Genomic DNA, 19,463 nt, shown 5'->3' with positions numbered 1-19,463 from the left:
TCTGTCTCCCCCTTCTAGACTGTGAGCCCACTGTTGGGTAGGGACCGTCTCTATATGCTGCCAACTTCGACTTCCCAAGCGCTTAGTACAGTGCTCTGCACACAGTAAGCGCTCAATAAATACGATTGATTGATTGATTGTATCTACCCCAGTGCTTAGAACAGTGCTTGGCACATAGTAAGCACTTAACAAATACCAACATTATTATTCGTCTCCCCCACCCAACCCCACAGCACTTAGGTCTGTACCCGACATTTATTTATTTCTGTTACCGTCTTTCTCCCGCTCAAGACTGTAAGCTCTTTTTGGGCAGGGAATATGTCTGTAACATACTCTCCCAAGTGCTTAGTACAGTGCTCTGCACACAGTAAGCACTCAGTAATTATGATTGAATGACTGACGAGCTCTGGGGGCATGCCCACAGACAACAGTAGTTGATGAGTACGTTAGGCCGGGCTCATTCATTCGATAATATTTATTGAGCACTTACTGTGTGCAAAGCACCGTACTAAGCCCTGTTGCTGCCCCCCTGCCCTCCACCAGGACTGAGGATAAGACTGTATTATTATTATTATTATTATTATTATTATTGCATTTGTTAAGCACTTACTGTGTGCCAGGCACTGTTCTAAGTGCTAACCCACCAGGGGAGAATCCCACTGAGTTTCCCTCTGGGGTGTCTGTCCGGTCACCTCTCAGGCCTGCCCTCACCAACAAGCAGTGTGGTCTAGTGGGTAGACCATGGTGCCTGAGCGCTCAATAAATACGATTGATGATGATGATGATGAGTCAGGAGGACCTGAGTTCTAATGCCGGCTCTGCCACTTGTCTGTTGTGTGACCTTAGGCAAGTCACATCACTTCTCTGTGCCTCACTTACCTCACCTGTAAAATGGGGATTAAGACTGTGAGCCCCATGTGGGACAGCCTGATCACCTTGTAGCCCCCAGCGTTTAGAACAGTGCTTTGCACATAGTAAGCGCTTAACAAATACCATCATTATTATATAGACCCCTCAGGTGTAGCTGGGAGGGAAGAGAGCCATGCTGGGACATTTATATTATACCTTTAGACACCTATTATTTATAATAATAATAATAATAATGACATTTGTTAAGTGCTTACTATGTGGAAAGCACGGTTTTAAGCGTTGGGGAGGATCAGGTTGTCTCACGTGGGGCTCACAGTCTTAATCCCCATTTTACAGATGAGGTAACTGAGGCACAGAGAAGTTAAGTTTTTAGACTGTGAGCCCACTGTTGGGTAGGGACTGTCTCTATATGTTGCCATTTTGTACTTCCCAAGCGCTTAGTACAGTGCTCTGCACACAGTAGGCACTCAATAAATACGATTGATTGATTGATTAAATTACTTGCCCAACGTCAAGCAGCGGACATTTGGCGGAGCCGGGATTTGAACCCATGACTTCTGACTCCCAAGCCCGTGCTCTTCCCATTGAGCCACGCTGCTTCTCCTGAGCACTTACTATATGTTACTCTTCATACTGAACACCGCTCCCGGTCTCACAAGGAAGCATCATAGCCTTGTGGAAAAATCTGGGTTCTAATCCTAACTCCTCCATTTGCCTGCTGTGTGACCTTGGGCAAGTCAACCTCATTGTGCCTCAGTTTCCTCAACTGTAAAATGGGGATTAAATACCTGTTCTCCCTCCTACTTAGCCCGTGTGGGACAGGGGCTGTGTCTGACATGATTAACTTATATCTAGCCCACTGCTTAAAACAGTGCTTGACACATGGTAAGTGCTTAATTAATACCAGTAAAAAAGGGGGCTCACAATGAGTAGCGGAAAACAATTCTTCGAACAGTGAGAATAGATTATATTCCCTTCCAGGGCAGGTACCCTGAGTCTTACTTTGATTGTACTCTCCCAATCCTGGACAGCCTTCAGCACCCAGTAGGTGTCCAGTACAGTGTCCTACACCCAGTAGGTGTCCAGTACAGTGTCCTGCACCCAGTATGGGGCTGATACTGATGATCTGTGCAAACTCCTCAGTGTTCCCCATAGTGAGGCTGAGATGAATCTGTGGAGGAAGGAATGAAGAAGAGGAGACAGGGCGATTTGAGATCAGAATTATTCTGCATCTCCATTGGCTTCTTTCGGTTTCATGCCTGTAAAAGAATAATAACAATGATAGACTGTGAGCCCTTAAGCGCTTAGTACAGTGCTCTGCACATAGTAAGCGCTCAATAAATACGATTGATTGATTGAGCCCACTGTTGGGTAGGGACTGTCTCTATATGTTGCCAATTTGTGCTTCCCAAGCGCTTAGTACAGTGCTCTGCACATAGTAAGCGCTCAATAAATTTAATTGATGATGATGATGATTGCATCTGTTAAGCGCTTACTATGTGCAAAGCACTGTTCTAAGTGCTGAGAAGGTTACAAGGTGATCAGGTTGTCCCACGTGGGGCTCACAGTCTTAATCCCCATTTTACAGATGAGGGAACTGAGGCCTAGAGAAGTGAAGTGACTTGCCCAAGGTCACACAGCTGACAATTGGCGGAGCCGGCATTTGAACCCATGACCTCCGACTCCAAAGCCCGGGCTCTTTCCACTGAGCCACGCTGCTTCTCTGAAAAGTTCAGAAAAGTCCGAAAAGTTTAGGCTTTTTTTTTTTTTTTAATTAAAAATTGTGCCTCGCCATATTTAGCCGAATGGGAAAAAAATCTTCATCGTCTTGGAAGATTCAAAATAGAAGGAGTTTGAGTTGGGGCAAATATTTAGAGAGAAAATTGCATTCTGGGCCTGCTTTGACCCTGGAGAATTATGTCTGAGTGGAAACTTTTGTTCTAAAGATGTCAAGCGGAGAAAAAGGCTCCAGCAGGAACAAAGATTTGGAAGTGGGGGGCATTGTTTAAGAGTTCCCTCTTTCAGCTGCCTCCTCTTCCTCCCCCATCCCGCCCACCCACCCTGTGGCTTCCCCTCAATTGACTGTTGTCCCTCCTACTTAAACTATGAGCCCCATGGCTCAGTGGAAAGAGCCTGGGCTTTGGAGTCAGAGGTCAGGGGTTCGAATCCCGGCTCCACCCATTGTCAGCTGTGTGACTTTGGGCAAGTCACTTAACTTCTCTGTGCCTCAGTTCCCTCATCTGTAAAATGGGGAATAATACTGTGAGCCCCCTGTGGGACAACTGGATCACCTTGTAACCTCCCCAGCGCTTAGAACAGTGCTTTGCACATAGTAAGCGCTTAATAAATGCCATCATTATTATTATTATTACTATTATTCTCTGTTATTACCTCATCTGTAAAATGGGGATTGACTGTGAACCCCCTGTGGGACAACTTGATCACCTTGTAAACTCCCCAGCGCTTAGAACAGTGCTTTGCACATAGTAAGCGCTTAATAAATGCCATTATTATTATTATATGGGACCTGATGATCTTGTACCGATCCCAGTGCTTAATACAGTGTTTGGCAATTAGTAAAAGTCTTAAAAAAACACAATTGCTATTGCTATAATTGCTATAGCAATTGCTATAATTGCTAGTAATAATTGCTGCTATTACTAATGATAATAATAATAAACAGGGGGGAAGGGATAGGAAGGAAAGAAGGGATGGCTGGGGAGGAGGGAGCAGGAGCATGGAGCACGGAGCATGGAGTGATCGACTGGTTGACCATTTGAAAGTCCAAAACTTGGCAGAAGTGGGTGGCGTCGGTGGCCTGCTGGAAGACAGGAAACGTGTCTGCCAACTCTCTTATATTGAACTCTCCCCAGAGCTTAGTACAGTACTCTTAATAATAATAATAATAATAATGATGATGGCATTTGTTAAGCGCTTACTATGTGCAAAGCACTGTTCTAAGCACTGGGGGGATATAATGTGATCAGGTTGTCCCACGTGGGGCTCACGGTCAATCCCCATTTTACAGATGAGGTAACTTGAGGCTCAGAGAAGTTAAGTGACTTGCCCAAGGTCACACAGCAGACATGTGGCGGAGCCGGGATTCAAACCCATGACCTCTGACTCCAAAGCCCGGGCTCTTTCCACTGAGCCACGCCGCTTCTCGCTCTCACTAAGCGTAGCATAGTGACTAGAGCACGGGCCTGGGCATCAGAAGGTCGTGGGTTCTAATCCCGGCTTGGCCACTTGTCTGCTGTATGACCTTGGGCAAGTAACTTCACTTCTCTGTGATTCAGTTACCTCATCTGTAAAATGGGGATTAAGAATGTGAGCCCTCCTTCCTCTCCCTCCCCATCCCCCCCACCTTACCTCCTTCCTGTCCCCACAGCACCTGTATATGCGTATATATGTTTGTACGTATTTATTACTCTATTTATTTTATTTGTACATATTTATTCTATTTATTTTACTTTGTTAATATGTTTTGTTTTGTTCTTTGTCTCCCCTTTCTAGACTGTGAGCCCACTGTTGGGTAGGGACTGTCTCTATATGTTGCAAATTTGTACTATCCAAGCGCTTAGTACAGTGCTCTGCACACAGTAAGCGCTCAATAAATACGATTGATGATGATGATGTTGCCGACTTGTACTTCCCAAACGCTTAGTCCAGTGCTCTGCACACAGTAAGCGCTCAATAAATACGACAATGAATGAATGAATGAATGAATGAATGAATGAATGAGGGACATGGGACTGTGTCCAACCCAATTTACTCAGCGCTTAGACCAATGCTTGGCACCTATTAAGCACTTAACAAATACCATCACTGTTATTACTCTGCACACAGTAAGCACTCAAGAAATACCATTGAAGATGAGGATGACAGCAATGAGAAGCAGCATGGCCTAATGGTTAGAGCCCGGGCTGGGAGTTAGAAGGACCTGGGTTCTAATCCTGGCTCTGCCACTTGTCTGCTGTGTGACCTTGCAAATCACTTTACTTCTCTATACCTCAGTTCCCTCATCTGTAAAAAGGGGATTAAGACTGTGAGCCCCGTGTGGGACAGGGACTGTAACCAACCTGATTCCCTTGTATCTACCCAGTGCTCAGAACAGCGTTGGGCCCTTAGTAAGCGCTTAAGAAATACCATTTAAAAAAAAAGCCATTCGGTCCGGAAAACCAGAGAACAAACAGGGTCCCTCTCTGCTTGTTTCTAGACCCTCATAAGGAAGCAGGTGTTGGCAGGGACAACAGCGACAACAGGACAAGGACATATAATGACCCAGAGACTAAAAGGGAGCAGGGCAAGTTTGTAGGCCAAGGAGGATTCTGAGAGAGTCTCTCTCTTCAGCTTGGCTCGGTGCCCAGAAAACTTTTCTGCACTCTGATGTCCTGTGCCTCCTCTCCGCTCCCCACGTGAAAAATTCCTTTTCTTGGCCCTGCTTTCCATTCTCCCCCTGGGCCCAAACACTTAAACACCATCAGAGAATCTGGGTGGCTATAGTAGTAGTTATTGAGTACCCCCTGGGTGCAATCCACTGCACCTAGAACTTGGGAAATGCGAGCGGGTTCATTCATTCATTCAATCGTATTTATTGAGAGCTTACCGTCTGCAGAGCAATGTACTAAATGCTTGGGACAGCGGGATACAGCAATAAACAGAAACATTCCCTCCCCATGATAAGCTTACGGACAAGGAGTTTACAGAGTAATCAAAATAAATACTTTCACATTTGAATAAATGCACAGTCATTGAAATGAATATGAATCGGTAACCCACAGCCCTGGATCACTGCCACTGTCCTCCTCCTTCGCTCTTATGCTCGAGCTGCTGAATGCTGCTGGCTAAAATCTAAACACCATACCAACCTCGTTCACTTCAAGTTTATCCTTTCCTGCCTTAACTCTCTCTATATGTTGCCAACTTGAACTTTCCAAGCGCTTAGTACAGTGCTCTGCACATAGTAAGTGCTCAATAAATATGATTGATTGATTGATTAACTCGGCCCTCTCCTCTGCCAGACAAAACTATTTCTCCTCCCTTATTGACACCCATGCCCATCATCCCCGTCAGCTCTTCCGTACATTTAACTCCCTTCTCAGGCCCCCTGTTCCTCCCCCTTCTTCTTCCCTCACCCCCAACGATCTGGCCTCCTACTTCATTAATAAAATTAAATCCATCAGGTCTGAGCTCCCCAAAGTCACTCCTCCCCCTTCTCCAACCCCCTGGCTCTCAACCCTCTCCGCTACTCTCCCATCCTTCCCAGCAGTATCCCCAGATGAGATCTCCTCCCTCCTCTCAAGTGCTACTCTGGCCACCTGTGCTTCTGACCCAATTCCCTCTCATCTCATGAAATCTCTCGCTCCGTTCCTCCTCTCCTCCTTAACTTCCATCTTCAACTGCTCCCTCTCCACTGGTTCCTTCCCCTCTGCCTTCAAACATGCCCACGTTATCTCCCATCCTAAAAAAACCCTCTCATGACCCCACCTCACCTTCTAGTTATCGCCCTATCTCCCTCCTACCATTCCTTTCCAAACTCCTTGAACGAGTCGCCTACACGTGCTGCCTCGAATTCCTTAATGCCAACTCTCTCCTCAACCCCCTCCAATCTGGCTTCCATCCCCTACAGTCCATGGAAACTGCCCTCTCAAAAGTCACCAATGACCTCCTGCTTGCCAGATCCAATGGCTCCTACTCTGTCCTAATCCTCCTTGACCTCACAGCTGCCTTTGACACTGTGGACCACCCCCTTCTCCTCAACATGCTATCCAACCTTAGCTTCACAGACTCTGTCCTCTCCTGGTTCTCCTCTTATCTCTCCGGCCATTCATTCTCAGTCTCTTTTGCGGGCTCCTTCTCCCCCTCCCATCCCCTTACTGTAGGGGTTCCTCAAGGGTCAGTTCTTGGTCCCCTTCTGTTCTCTATCTACACTCACTCAATCAATCAATCATATTGAGCGCTTACTGTGTGCAGAGCACTGTACTAAGCACTTGGGAAGTACAAGTTGGCAACAGCTAGAGACAGTCCCTACCCAACAGTGGGCTCACAGTCTAAAAGGGGGAGACAGAGAACAAAACCAAACATACTAACAAAATAAAATAAATAGAATAGATATGTACAAGTAAAATAAATAAATAAATAAATAGAGTAATAAATATGTACAAACATATATACAGGTTCACTCCCTTGGTGAACTCATTCTCTCTCACGGCTTCAACTATCATCTCTCCGCTGATGACACCCAAATCTACATCTCTGCCCCTGCTCTCTCTCCCTCCCTTCAGGCTCGTGTCTCCTCCTGCCTTCAAGACATCTCCATCTGGATGTCTGCCCGCCATCTAAAACTCAATATGTCCAAGACTGAACTCCTTATCTTCCCTCCCAAACCCTGCCCTCTCCCTGACTTTCCCATCACTGTTGATGGCACTACCATCCTTCCCGTCTCATAAGCCAGCAACCTTGGTGTCATCCTCGACTCTGCTCTCTCGTTCACCCCTCACATCCAATCCGTCACCAAAACTTGCCGGTCTCAGCTCCGCAACATTGCCAAGATCCGCCCTTTCCTCTCCATCCAAACTGCTACCCTGCTGGTTCAATCTCTCATCCTATCCCGACTGGATTACTGCATCAGCCTCCTCTCTGAGCTCCCATCCTGCTGTCTCTCCCCACTTTAATCTATACTTCACGCTGCTGCCCGGATCATCTTTGTGCAGAAATGCTCTGGGCATGTTACTCCCCTCCTCAAAAATCTCCAGTGGCTACCAGTCAACCTATGCATCAGGCAAAAACTCCTCACTCTCAGCTTCAAGGCTGTCCATCACCTCGCCCCCTCCTACCTCACCTCCCTTCTCTCCTTCTACAGCCCAGCCCGCACCCTCTGCTACTCTGCTGCTAACCTCCTCACTGTGCCTCGTTCTCGCCCGTCCCGCCGTCGACCCCCGGCCCACGTCCTCCCCCTGGCCCGGAATGCCCTCCCTCCGTACATCCGCCAAGCTAGCTCTCTTCCTCCCTTCAAAGCCCTACTGAGCGCTCACCTCCTCCAGGAGGCCTTCCCAGACTGATCCCCCTCCTTCCTCTCCCCCTCCTTCCCATCCCCATCCCCCCGCCTTACCTTCTTCCCCTCCCCACAGCAACTGTATATATGTTTGTACATATTTATTACTCTATTTTACTTGTACACATTTACTATTCTATTTATTTTATTTTGTTAATATGTTTTGTTTTGTTGTCTGTCCCCCCCTTCTAGACTGTGAGCCTGCTGTTGGGTAGGGACCGTCTCTATATGTTGCCAACTTGTACTTCCCAAGTGCTCTGCACACAGTAAGCACTCAATAAATATGATTGAATGAATGAATGAGTGAATGAGGTAAGAGCCAGAGGTAGCTAATGGGTTCATATAATTTGGGATTTTTATTAGTACCAGCACTCAGCAAGTGCTTGGCACATATTAATCACTTAATACCACAACTTTATTGTTTTTATCATTCAGTGCTGTCCAAATTCAGCAGAAATTGAGTGCAAATTGTTGTAACTGATTTTACTGTTACAGTAATTCCTGAGTTAAATTGTAGCTTCCTCCGCCCTCATCCCATTCCCACCCAAATCTCATTCCCGTGAATCCTGAATCAGGCAGCCCCCGCTCATGCCCATCCTGAATCCCTTCAGGTTTCTCCGGGTAGCAAGGCTTCGGCTGCCCACCTGTACCCCGGGGATGTCATCCTGGCCATCGACGGCTTTGGGACGGAGACCATGACCCACGCCGACGCTCAGGACCGGATCAAAGCGGCTGCCCACCAGCTCTCCCTCAAAATCGATAGGTAATCCACAAATATCCATAATTTATTTATTTACATCAATGTCTGTCTCCTCCTCTAGACTGTAAGCTCTCTATGGTCTGGGAATGTGTCTGTTATATTGTTATATTGTACCCTCCCAAGAGCTTAGTAGAGTGCTCTGCACACAGTAAGCGCTCAATAAATATGATTGATTAAATTGTAAATGAGAAGCCATATAGTGTAGTGGATAAAGCACGGGCCAGAGAGTCAGAAGGACCTGGGTTCTAATCTCAGGTTCACCACTTATCTTTCTGTGTGACCCTGGGCAAGTCGTTTCACTCCTTTCTGCCTCAGTTGCCTCATCTGTAAAATGGGGATTAAGCCTGTGAGCCCCATGTGGGGCATGGACTGGGTCCAACCTAATGATCTTTTATCTGCCCTAGCGCTTAGTACAGTGGAAAGAGCCTGGGCTTTGGAGTCAGAGGTCATGGGTTCAAATCCCGGCTCCGCCAACTGTCAGCTGTGTGACTTTGGGCAAGTCACTTCATTTCTCTGGGCCTCAGTTACCTCATCTGTAAAATGGGGATTAAGACTGTGAACCCCCCCCCCCCCCCCCCGTGGGACAACCTGATCACCTTGTAACCTCCCCAGCGCTTAGAACAGTGCTTTGCACATAGTAAGCGCTTAATAAATGCCATCATCATCATTATTATTATTATTACAGTGCCTGTCACATAGTGAACACTGAACAGACTTCTAGACTGTGAGCCCACTGTTGGGTAGGGACCGTCTCTATATGTTGCCAACTTGTACTTCCCAAGCACTTAGTACATATTAGTACAGTGCTCTGCACACAGTAAGCGCTCAATAAATACGATTGAATGAATGAATGTATATATGTTTGTACATATTTATTACTCTTTAGTTATTTCATCTGTACATATTTATTCTATTTATTTTATTTTGTTAATGTTTTGTCTTGTCTGTCTCCCCCTTCTAGTACAGTGCTCTGCACACAGTAAGCGCTCAATAAATACGATTGAATGAATGAACGAATGAACAGGAGCCCTTAAAAAAAAATCCCCATTAGGCTGTAAACTCCTTGAGTGCCTACCAACTGTATTATATTCTCCCACGTGCTTTGGCACGTAGCTTATCGAATAAAAAAAAGGGTGGGTAGAGGAAACACTGTGTTTCTGGGCTTCACTGACTCTTGTGATTTCTTTTTTCTTTTTCCTTTTTCCACATTCACAGGGGGGAGACAAGGCTATGGTCTCCGCAGGTTTCTGAAGAAGGCCGACCCCATCCTTACAAAATCAACCTGGAATCAGAGCCACAGGTAGGAGACTCAGAGCCAGCAGCACGGGGCCTCCCACTCCGTCCCCCCCAATCCCATTCCCACACCCCATTTCTGACTTTTCAGAAATGGCCCCATTGGCCCCATTCCGTGGCTTAAGGCCCGGCTTTCCCTGACCACCTGCGGAGTTGGGGGAGGCCACCGACCCAGTGGCCGGGAGAGATGAAAATCAATCAATCAATCAATCAATCGGATTTATTGAGCGCTTACTGTGTGCAGAGCACTGTACTAAGCGCTTGGGAAGTACAAGTTGGCAACATAACCCCTGGCTTGGAACGCCCTCCCTCCTCATATCCCTCAGACAATGACTCTCCCCACCTCCAAAGTCTTATTGAAGACAAGACTTCCCTGAAAAAGCCCTCTTTTCCTTTTCTTCCACTCCTTTCTGCTCCGCCCTGACTTGCCCCCTTTATTCAACCCCCCATCCAACCCCACGGCATTTTTTAAATGGTATTTATTAAGCGCTTACTATGCGCAAAGCACTGTTCTAAGCGCTAGGGAGGTTACACGCTGGAGAAGCAGCGCGGCTCAGTGAAAAGAGCCCGGGCTTTGGAGTCAGAGGTCATGGGTTCAAATCCTGGCTCCGCCACTTGTCAGCTGTGTGGCTTTGGGCAAGTCACTTCGCTTCTCTGGGCCTCAGTTACCTCATCTGTAAAATGGAGATTAAGACTGTGAGCCCCTTGTAACCTCCCCAGCGCTTAGAACAGTGCTTTGCACACAGTAAGCGCTTAATAAATGCCATCATTATTATTATTAAGGTGATCAGGTTGTCCCAATGTTCCAGCACCAAACGTTCACCCACCCCAGGAAGGTTCGGCTTCGGGTCCTCTTGGACAGGGGTGGCCCTGGACCACGGGAGAGCGGAGAACTCACCCCAATCAATCAGTCAATCGACGGTATTTATTGAGCGCTTACTATGTGCAGAGCACTGTACTAAGCCCCAGGTCGTCTCACATTCCCCGCGCCTGCTGCCGTGCGGATGTGCAGAGCGTTTCTCCGGGCCGTGCCCCTACCTCAGTGGAAAAAGCCCGGGCTTGGGAGTCAGGGGTCATGGGTTCTAATCCCGACTCTGCCACTTGTCAGCTGTGTGACTTTGGGCAAGTCACTTAACTTCTCTGTGCCTCGGTTTCCTCATCTGTAAAATGGGGATTAAGACTGTGAGCCCGACTTGGGACAACCTTGATTACCTTGTATCCTCCCCAGCGCTTAGAACAGTGATTGGCACATAGTAAGCGCTTAACAAATACCAACATTATTATTATTATTATTATTATTATCCTGCAGCCCAGTGGAGGTACACAGTGTGGACCCTCATGCAGGCCAGGCCAAGGTCAGGTCCTTTGGCCACGGGGGCCGGTCCTGACACCCCCAACCTGCCCAGCTCCAGCTGGCTTTCCAGGGGAAACTGAGGGTCCACCTACAAATTGGGATTGTGGCTGGGAGCGGGGCCACAGCGATCGGGGGTGACCCCGTGAAGTCAGCGGGTGTGCACCCCCCTCCTCCCAACAGAAAGAGAAGTTGGGTGGGCTCAGATGTTATCACCTTGTTTTGGGGACCCCGATTTCAACACCCACCACCTCTGTGAGCTCCCATCCCCTCTTTGTTCCTCAGTTGGGGAGTCAGAGTGGCTGTCTCAGGGAGTGAGCCCAGAGGGTGGTCTCTGCAGCCCCTCAAGCTGAGGGTTTCTCCGGGGGCTAACAACCCAGGATGCGGTGTGGCAGCGGAGGGAGAGGAGGGGCACGAGGAGGATCCAAGTCAGGGCCAGTGGGGGCTGCCCCTGAAAGAGGGGACCCAAGCAAGCTTTCCTCCCCCCCCCCCACCAGATTCTGAACCCTGAGACCCTCAGACTAAGATATGTCTCCAGTAGCAAAGCGAAGTGGGGAATTAGGGGCAATTATTCAGATTCTTACTTGTTCCTGAACCAAGAGAAAGCTTGCTCGGTTTTAGCTCCTGCCCTGGTGGCCTGAAATAATAATAATAATGGCATTTATTAAGCACTTACTATATGCAAAGCACTGTTCTAAGTGCTGGGGAGATTACAAGGTGATCAGGTTGTCCCGCGGAGGGGCGCACAGTCTTAATCCCCATTTTACAGATGAGGAAACTGAGGCCCAGAGAAGTTAAGTGACTTGCCCAAAGTCACACAGGTAATTGGCGGAGCCGGGATTTGAACCCATGACCTCCGACTCCAAAGCCCGCGCTCTTTCCACTGAGCCACGCTGCTTCCCATGAAATCTCAGAGCAGGACGGAAGGGAGAGTTCCCATGGCCAGGGGACTCCCTAGCCCGGTTCGAGAGGGTGCGGACGCAAGAGCTGGGCTACCGTGGCTACTGCTGGCTTTGTCGCTGGAGCTAACGCTATCCTGGGAACAGGGAACTAGGGTTGGCCATCATTTAGGCCGGGACTGGCCTCCTCTTCCCTGGGGGGAAGCCACTCCATTGCTTCCTTCGTTCTGCTGCCGGTGGGGGTGGAACACCCACGGTCCCGGGGGTCTGACTCCGGCCGGCCCTCGGACACGGGGGTCTGTCCGGTCTGTGGTTCTGCAGCATCCGTGTCTGAAGCCAGAGGCCTTCCAAGAACGAGAGTGTTCCTCAGGGGAGGTGATCCGGTGCCGATTGCCCTCCAGTGCCAGGCTGTTGTACGCTTTGGTTGGGCGAGGGTGACGGGGAGGGGTCACCAGAGGTTGAAGGGGGAGGTCTGCTTCTGTCTGTGGAATCATCCACCTCAAAACCACCTGACGCTCCATGATTCCTAGTCCATCTGGGCCCGCATGAGGTTAAGGAAATTGGAAATTTTCCTCCAACACACCTCTGTCTTTAATTTCATCAAGGCCCCAGTGAGCCAGCACAGAGCAGGTATTTCTGAATGCGTCAACCCAGTTATATAGACACACACGGTTTTATACATATCCTACAATAAAACATCCCCTTTGGATTGTAAGCTAGACTGTAAACTCTTTGAGGGCAGGGATCATGTCTACTAACTGTTGTACTCTCCCAAGTGCCCAGCATGGCATTCTGCCACCAAGAGATGCTCAGAACATCAATCAATCGTATTTATTGAACATACTTTTGATTGATTAATGGATCACAAGGGGCCTGCGATGAGGGGATGGGATTTGTATAAGAGGCATTTGATTGGCTTACAAATTTATCTGGCTATCGTGGAACCTCTCAGATCCACTGGGAAAAAGAAGATCCATTCTAAAAGGCTGCAGGAAAATGAGCCCACACACACCACTTCCTGCACACATAGAAGTCAGGGGTCATGGTGAGTATCAGGCTTTCAATCATCAGACCTACTGTGTGCGGAGCACTGTGCTGAGCACTTGGGAGAGTACATGTGAGTCAGCAGACATGCTCTCTGCCCTCAAGGACAAATACCAACATCATTATTATTATTGTTATTATTATTATTATTATTATTATTATTATTATTATTATTATTATTATTATTATTATCCTGCACCCCAGTGCAGGTACACAGTGTGTACCTATCAATCTATCTACCAATCAATCAAGAGGATTGAGTGCCTGCTGTGTGCTGGACACTACACTGAGCACTGAGGAGAGTTCGAGAGCACTGATAGACACAACCCTGCCTTCGAGGAGCTTACAATCTTTTTTATGTGGATCAGGGAAGGTGCTTGCAAATTTGTTTTGTTGCAAATTTAGTGCACAGCGGAAAACAACTTTTCTTTGGATCCCTTTATTTGCCAACACTTGATTTCTCACTTATCACAACAAGGCAGCTGTCCCACCATTAAGGCAAAACGTTGTTATACACGCTGTGCATGAGTGCCTGTGTGTGAGCACTGAGTACCTTGGGGGCAAGATCTTGTCTTTTATGTCCTTTTAGTGTTCCCGTGCCCAGTTCTGCAGTATCTTGAGGGCAAGATCTTGTCTTTTATTTCCTTTTAGTGTTCCCGTGCCCAGTTCTGCAGGTCCCCAGGTTCAGCACTCTGCACATGGCAGGTGCCAGTTACAGTGTTCTGCCCAGGGCAGACACCCAGTATAGGGTTCTGCATCTAGTGGGCATCCAGTACAGTGCCTTGCATTCATTGGAAGCTCAGTCAATCCTGGTGATCCTGATACGCTGCTTCCCTTTAAGGATGGAGTGGGCACCGATTCTCTTCTCTGCCCAGTCAATGCACCCCCTCTTTCATTCATTCATTCAATTGTATTTATTGAGCTCTTACCCTGTGCAGAGCAGTGTACTAAGCATTTGGGAGAGTACAGCAATAAACAGATACATATTCTGCCCACCATGAGCCCGCAGTCTAGAAACTCTTTCTTTTGCTCTTTCTGAAAAGAGCAAGCCTCGATTTCCATTTGAAAGCAGACCTTAAGGCACAGACAGGACCAAGACTCTTCCCCAGGAGCCCCCCGAGATTCTGAAGTGAGCCAGTCAATCAGATTTATTTAGCGTTTACTGTGTGCAGAGCACTTCATTAAGCACTTGGGAGGGTGCTATATAACAATAAATAGACACATTCTCTGCCCACAGTGAATGTACAGACCCAGGGTCACGTCATCGGAAACCTGTGGATATTAAATATACCAATGATAGGGAAATTTGGCTGTCCCGATTGGATGATGCATGGTAAATCATGGAAGGTCTTTGTACCTAATCTGCTTCCCTTATCAAAACATATAATAAGGCCGTGAGTGGCACCATCTCGTATATTCCCCAGCTCTATCCGACCCAGGACTCTGCCTCCATCGGAGGCATCTGAACGCTTGCCAGGAACTGTGTGTCTGTGGTCCTTTTGGACACCAACCCTCATGGTCAGAGTTGGACTTTTCCCATTCCTAACTCTCCCACTTGGAATTTTTTAGGTATTTATTAAGTACTTACTATATAATAATAATAATAATAATAGCATTTATTAAGCGCTTACTATGTGCAAAGCACTGTTCTATGCGCTGGGGAGGTTACAAGGTGATCAGGTTGTCCCACGGGGGGCTTACAGTCTTCATCCCCATTTTACAGAAGAGGGAACTGAGGCCCAGAGAAGTGAAGTGACTTGCCCGGAGTCACACAGGTGGCAATTGGCGGAGTTGGGATTTGAACCCATGACCTCTGGCTCCAAAGCCCGGGCTCTTTCCACTGAGCCACGCTGCTTCTCTAAATACTAAATACTATAGTATTTATAGTTACCTATATACTTATACTTATATACTTATATATGTACTTATATTTTACTTTATAAATATACTTATTTATATTTATAGCGTATACTTACTGTATATGCCATGAACTGTGCTAAGCACTCAGATAGAGACAGGATAATCAGATTGGACCCAGTCCTTTTAACACCTGGGGCTCACGAGCTAAGAGGAAGGGAGAGCATGGATCTGACCCTCATTTTACAGATGGAAAAACTGAGGCCCAGAGAGATTAGGTGAATTGCCCAGGGCCATCCAGCAGGCCAGTGGCAAAACTGTACTCTTTCCACTGGGCCTCACTGCCTCTCATCATCCATCATGGAGTTAAAGACCATGACCCTAATTAATTCATTGTTAATTATTATGGTATTTGTTAAGTGTTTACTATGTTCCAGGCACCGTGTTAAGCGCTGGGGTGGATAAAAGCAAATTGGGTTGAGCACGGTCCCTGTCTGGCATAAGGCTCACAGTCTTCATCCCCATTTTACAAATGAGGTAACTGGGGCACGGAGAAGTGAAATGGTTTGCCATTTCAGCAAGCAGGCAAGTGGCACAGCCAGGATTAAAACCCCTGACCTTATAATAATAATAATGGCATTTATTGAGCGCTTACTATGTGTAAAGCACTGTTCTAAGCGCTGGGGGGGATACAAGGTGATCAGGTTGCCCCACTTGGGGCTCACAGTCTTCATCCCCATTTTACAGATGAGGGAACTGAGGCTCAGATAAGTTGAGTGACTTGCCCAAGGTCACACAGCAGACATGTGGTGGAGCCAGGATTCGAACCCATGACCTCTGACTCCAAAACCCGTCCTCTTTCCACTGAGCCACGCTGCTTCTCTACTTCTTACTCCCAGGTTCGGGCTCTAGCCCGTACATCATGTTGCTCCTCCTACCTAAAGTCATCTTGTGATTTCTGACCTCTCTAGTGTTTTCCTCTAATTACTCCACCTGCAATGAGTTAAAGATAAAGGCCAGGGGAGAGAGAATCTTCTACATGAGGAGTTGCCCAGTGACTTTGGGATTCCTCAGACCGGCTGTAAGGGGGCAGAGGACTCAAGTCTCCAAAATCACAAAGGATGAGAGCAGGGGGGGCCCCCATTGCTCCGCCCCAGGACACGGGGAGCTCAGAGAAGCTGGTCTGCAGCCGCTTCGAAGCCTACCAAACAGAAGCAGCCTAGTGCAAAAGATCACAGGACCGGGAGTCAGGAGAGCTGGGTTCTAATCCCATCTCCGTCACTTCATCATCATCATCATCATCAATCGTATTTATTGAGCGCTTACTGTGTGCAGAGCACTGTACTAAGCGCTTGGGAAGTACAAGTTGGCAACATATAGAGACAGTCCCTACCCAATAGTAGGCTCACAGTCTAACCCTAACTCCCACAGTTAGGGTATGGGAGATAGAAGGAGCCCGCAAGAGACTGGGAAGGAGCAGTTAGATATGAGGAGAGCCGGGAGAGGATGGTGTCAGTGAAGCCAAAGTTGGCTAATATTTCAAGGGGGTGGTCCACAGTGTCAAAAGCAGCTACGGGGTAAAGGACGATTAGGATGAAATAGAGGCCATCAGATTTGGGGTGGTCACTTGTGACCTTGGAGGGGGCAGTTTCCATGGAGTGAAAGGGCTGGGGGGGCGGGCAGACTGGAGGGGGTCAAGGAGAGAACTGGAGGCAAGGATGTGGAGATAGCAGGTGTAGACAACTCTCAAGGAGCTTGGGGAGGAAGAAGGGTTAATAACTGGAGCGAGTTGTGGGGTCAAGGGATTATTATTTTTTTTTTTAGGATGGGGAGAGACATGGGCTCATTGTAGGGCAGAGAACATGTCTGCCAACTTTGTATTGTACTCTTCCAAGCACCTGCTGGGCGACCTTGGGCAAGCCGCTTAATTCCCCCGTGCCTCAGTTGCCTCATCTATAAAATGGGGATTCGATATCTGTTTTCCCTCCCCCTTCAGATGTGAGCCCCAGGTGGGACAGGGACTGCATCGGATTGGATTATCCTGTAGCTATCCAGCGCTTAATGCAGTGTTGGGCACATAGAAAGCGCTTAACAAATGCCACGATTAACCAAAAGAAAGATTTCTTCACTAAGGAGGGGGCGAGAAGTAGGTGGGCCCCGTTCCTGCCGGAGGTCTTGCAGATCAAAAATGTCACCAGCTGCAGGGGTGGCTGTGACCAATTTGGGGGTGGAGCAGAGGGTGAGAGAACCACTCTGGGACCCCAGAGGAAAAAGTGGGAGCAGTGATGACCCACTCATCCGAACCCCAGAGAACAACTGGTGCCGGTTCTTCCAAGAATCCCAGGCCTGGGCCGGGTGGACCTGCGGTCCGGGGCGGGATTTCTGACCGTTGGTGTTCCTCCGCCTGTTTTAACCAGAGCAGCGTTGCCGGTTCCGCTCGCTAACCACTCCCTTGTGCACTGTGGCTTGTGTCTGTCTGCCTGTCACACACAGGAGTTCAAGCCTATTGGTACGGCTCACAACAGGCGGGCCCAGCCTTTTGTGGCGGCAGCAAATATTGATGACAAAAGGCAGGTAGTCAGCTCCTCCTATAACTCGCCAATTGGCCTGTATTCCTCCGGGAACATTGAAGACGCCCTTCACGGACAACTGCGGGGCCTAATTCCTCACTCGCCGGCCAAGTAAGTACCGCTCCCGCCGGCCCGGGCCTGCTTCCCTCTCGGTAGTCCAGCTCTTGACGTCTTCGCTCCCGCCCTGTCTGAGGAAAAAGCTCCCTCGAACCCGGAGAGACAGGGGCGGTGGCGGGGGCCGGGGTGAGGAAACCATTCTTCCAGTCAGCGACCTCTCTCAACTGTTGGTGTGGAGCGGTGCGGAGAAACCCGAGGTTGTGGTTTTCCCGCAAGACCTACCACCCTCCCCACCGCCTTACTCCCGGCTCCTGCAGGATGTCCTATCGGAAAGCCAGCCGCCGTGGACGGCATCCAGGCCGAGGCCCTGACCACTCACCCTCTCCCGAGAGCCGGTGTCCGGCGACTGAAAGATTTTTCTCTTTAACCCCTTGTCTTTCTAGGACGTGAACTACTTTGAACACAAGCACAATATTCGGCCCAAGCCTTTCACACTTCCAGGCCGAAGCAGGTCCTCATTCGACAGAGTGCCGTGTGGGCGCATGACTGACTTAACCCATCCTTACTAACCCCAAACAAAAGTGACCGGGCTGCTGTTGCCTCCTCCGCCTCCCGAAGCTTTGCCCAGAAAGGAAAATCAGGCGGAAGCCCGAGCGTGGACATGGGGAAGCGCCGGGTCTGGGGGCCGCGCGGAGATGTTTGCAGCTACTGGCGGGGCTATTTATAGCTGAAGCTCTTGCGCACTCCTGGGGTTTTATCTCCGGGGCTGTGACCTTCTGGGCCCTGAGAACGTGGAGCTGGGGGGCTCAGGAAGGCCCGGCTGAAATCAAAGACATATAACCAGGATGACGGTGGAGGTGAGGGGGGAAGGGGTATAGGCAGATGTCCAGAGAGGGGCTGAGGAAGATGGGAATGGGGGCAGGGATGGTCTGGAAAGGGCTTCTCGTCATTCTTCTTCACCTGTGAAACTCCATACCCCCCTCTAACTCCATCTGCCCACCTCAGTCCAGCTTCCTAGCCTTTCCTCTTGGACCCCCATTCATTCAAGGATTCTCTTGACTGACGACCCCCCCCTATAATACCACCTCTGACGAGCCCCCTCTAATCCCCTCCCCTGCACACACATGCCAAAACACACATGCAAGTGAACAGAAGCAGCATGTCCTAGTGTAGAGAGCCTGGGTCTGGGGAGTCAGAAGGATCTGGTTCTGATCCTGGCTCCACCATTTGTCTGCTGTGTGACCTTGGGCAAGTCACTTCACTTCTCTGTGCCCAAATTACCTCGTCTGTCCAATGGGGATTAAGTCTATGAGCCCCATGTGGGATTACCTTGTATCTACCCCAGAATTTAGAATAGTGCCTGGCACTTAGTAAGCGCTTAATAAATACGATTAAACATGAAAATCATGCTGTAGCCACGAACACATAAGCCCCCAGTTCACCTTTCATGCCCTGTCTCCCTGATCCCTCGCTCCAGAGCCAACCCTTGTTGTCCCAGCTGTGTGGGACCCCGTGATCTGATCTAAGAGGATTTCCTCCCTCCCTTCCATGATGATTTGCCCCCTCCCCTTCCCTCATCCTCCAGGCCTGCCCCTCTCCCCACCACCCCCAGATGCTCAGAGCCCTGAACCCCTTCCCCAGCCCGGGATTGAGATTATCATCCAGCTCAATCCATCAGTCAAGGGTATTTATTGAGCACTTACTGTGT

General features: G+C 48.7%; 1 protein-coding gene across 3 annotated transcripts in view; it reads left to right on the top strand.

Moving 5' to 3' along the window:
* The window catches only part of PDLIM3 (PDZ and LIM domain 3), a 50,417-nt gene that overhangs the window by 13,188 nt on the left and 17,766 nt on the right, over positions 1 to 19,463 (top strand). For 2 of the 3 annotated variants that reach the window (XM_038755292.1, XM_038755293.1), the window contains exons 2-4: positions 8,536 to 8,687; positions 9,900 to 9,984; positions 18,199 to 18,266. In XM_038755292.1, coding sequence (XP_038611220.1) covers positions 8,536 to 8,687; positions 9,900 to 9,984; positions 18,199 to 18,266 — 305 coding nt within the window. Of the gene's footprint in view, positions 1 to 8,535; positions 8,688 to 9,899; positions 9,985 to 17,621; positions 17,810 to 18,198; positions 18,267 to 19,463 lie in introns of all 3 variants that reach the window. The other variant, XM_038755291.1, reaches the window with a different exon arrangement.

This window comes from Tachyglossus aculeatus, chromosome 12, assembly GCF_015852505.1.
Source record: "Tachyglossus aculeatus isolate mTacAcu1 chromosome 12, mTacAcu1.pri, whole genome shotgun sequence".
NCBI classification, from domain to species: domain Eukaryota; kingdom Metazoa; phylum Chordata; class Mammalia; order Monotremata; family Tachyglossidae; genus Tachyglossus; species Tachyglossus aculeatus.
The sequence above is the reverse complement of the archived record's forward strand: the minus strand, read 5'-3'. Positions and strand labels throughout refer to the sequence as shown.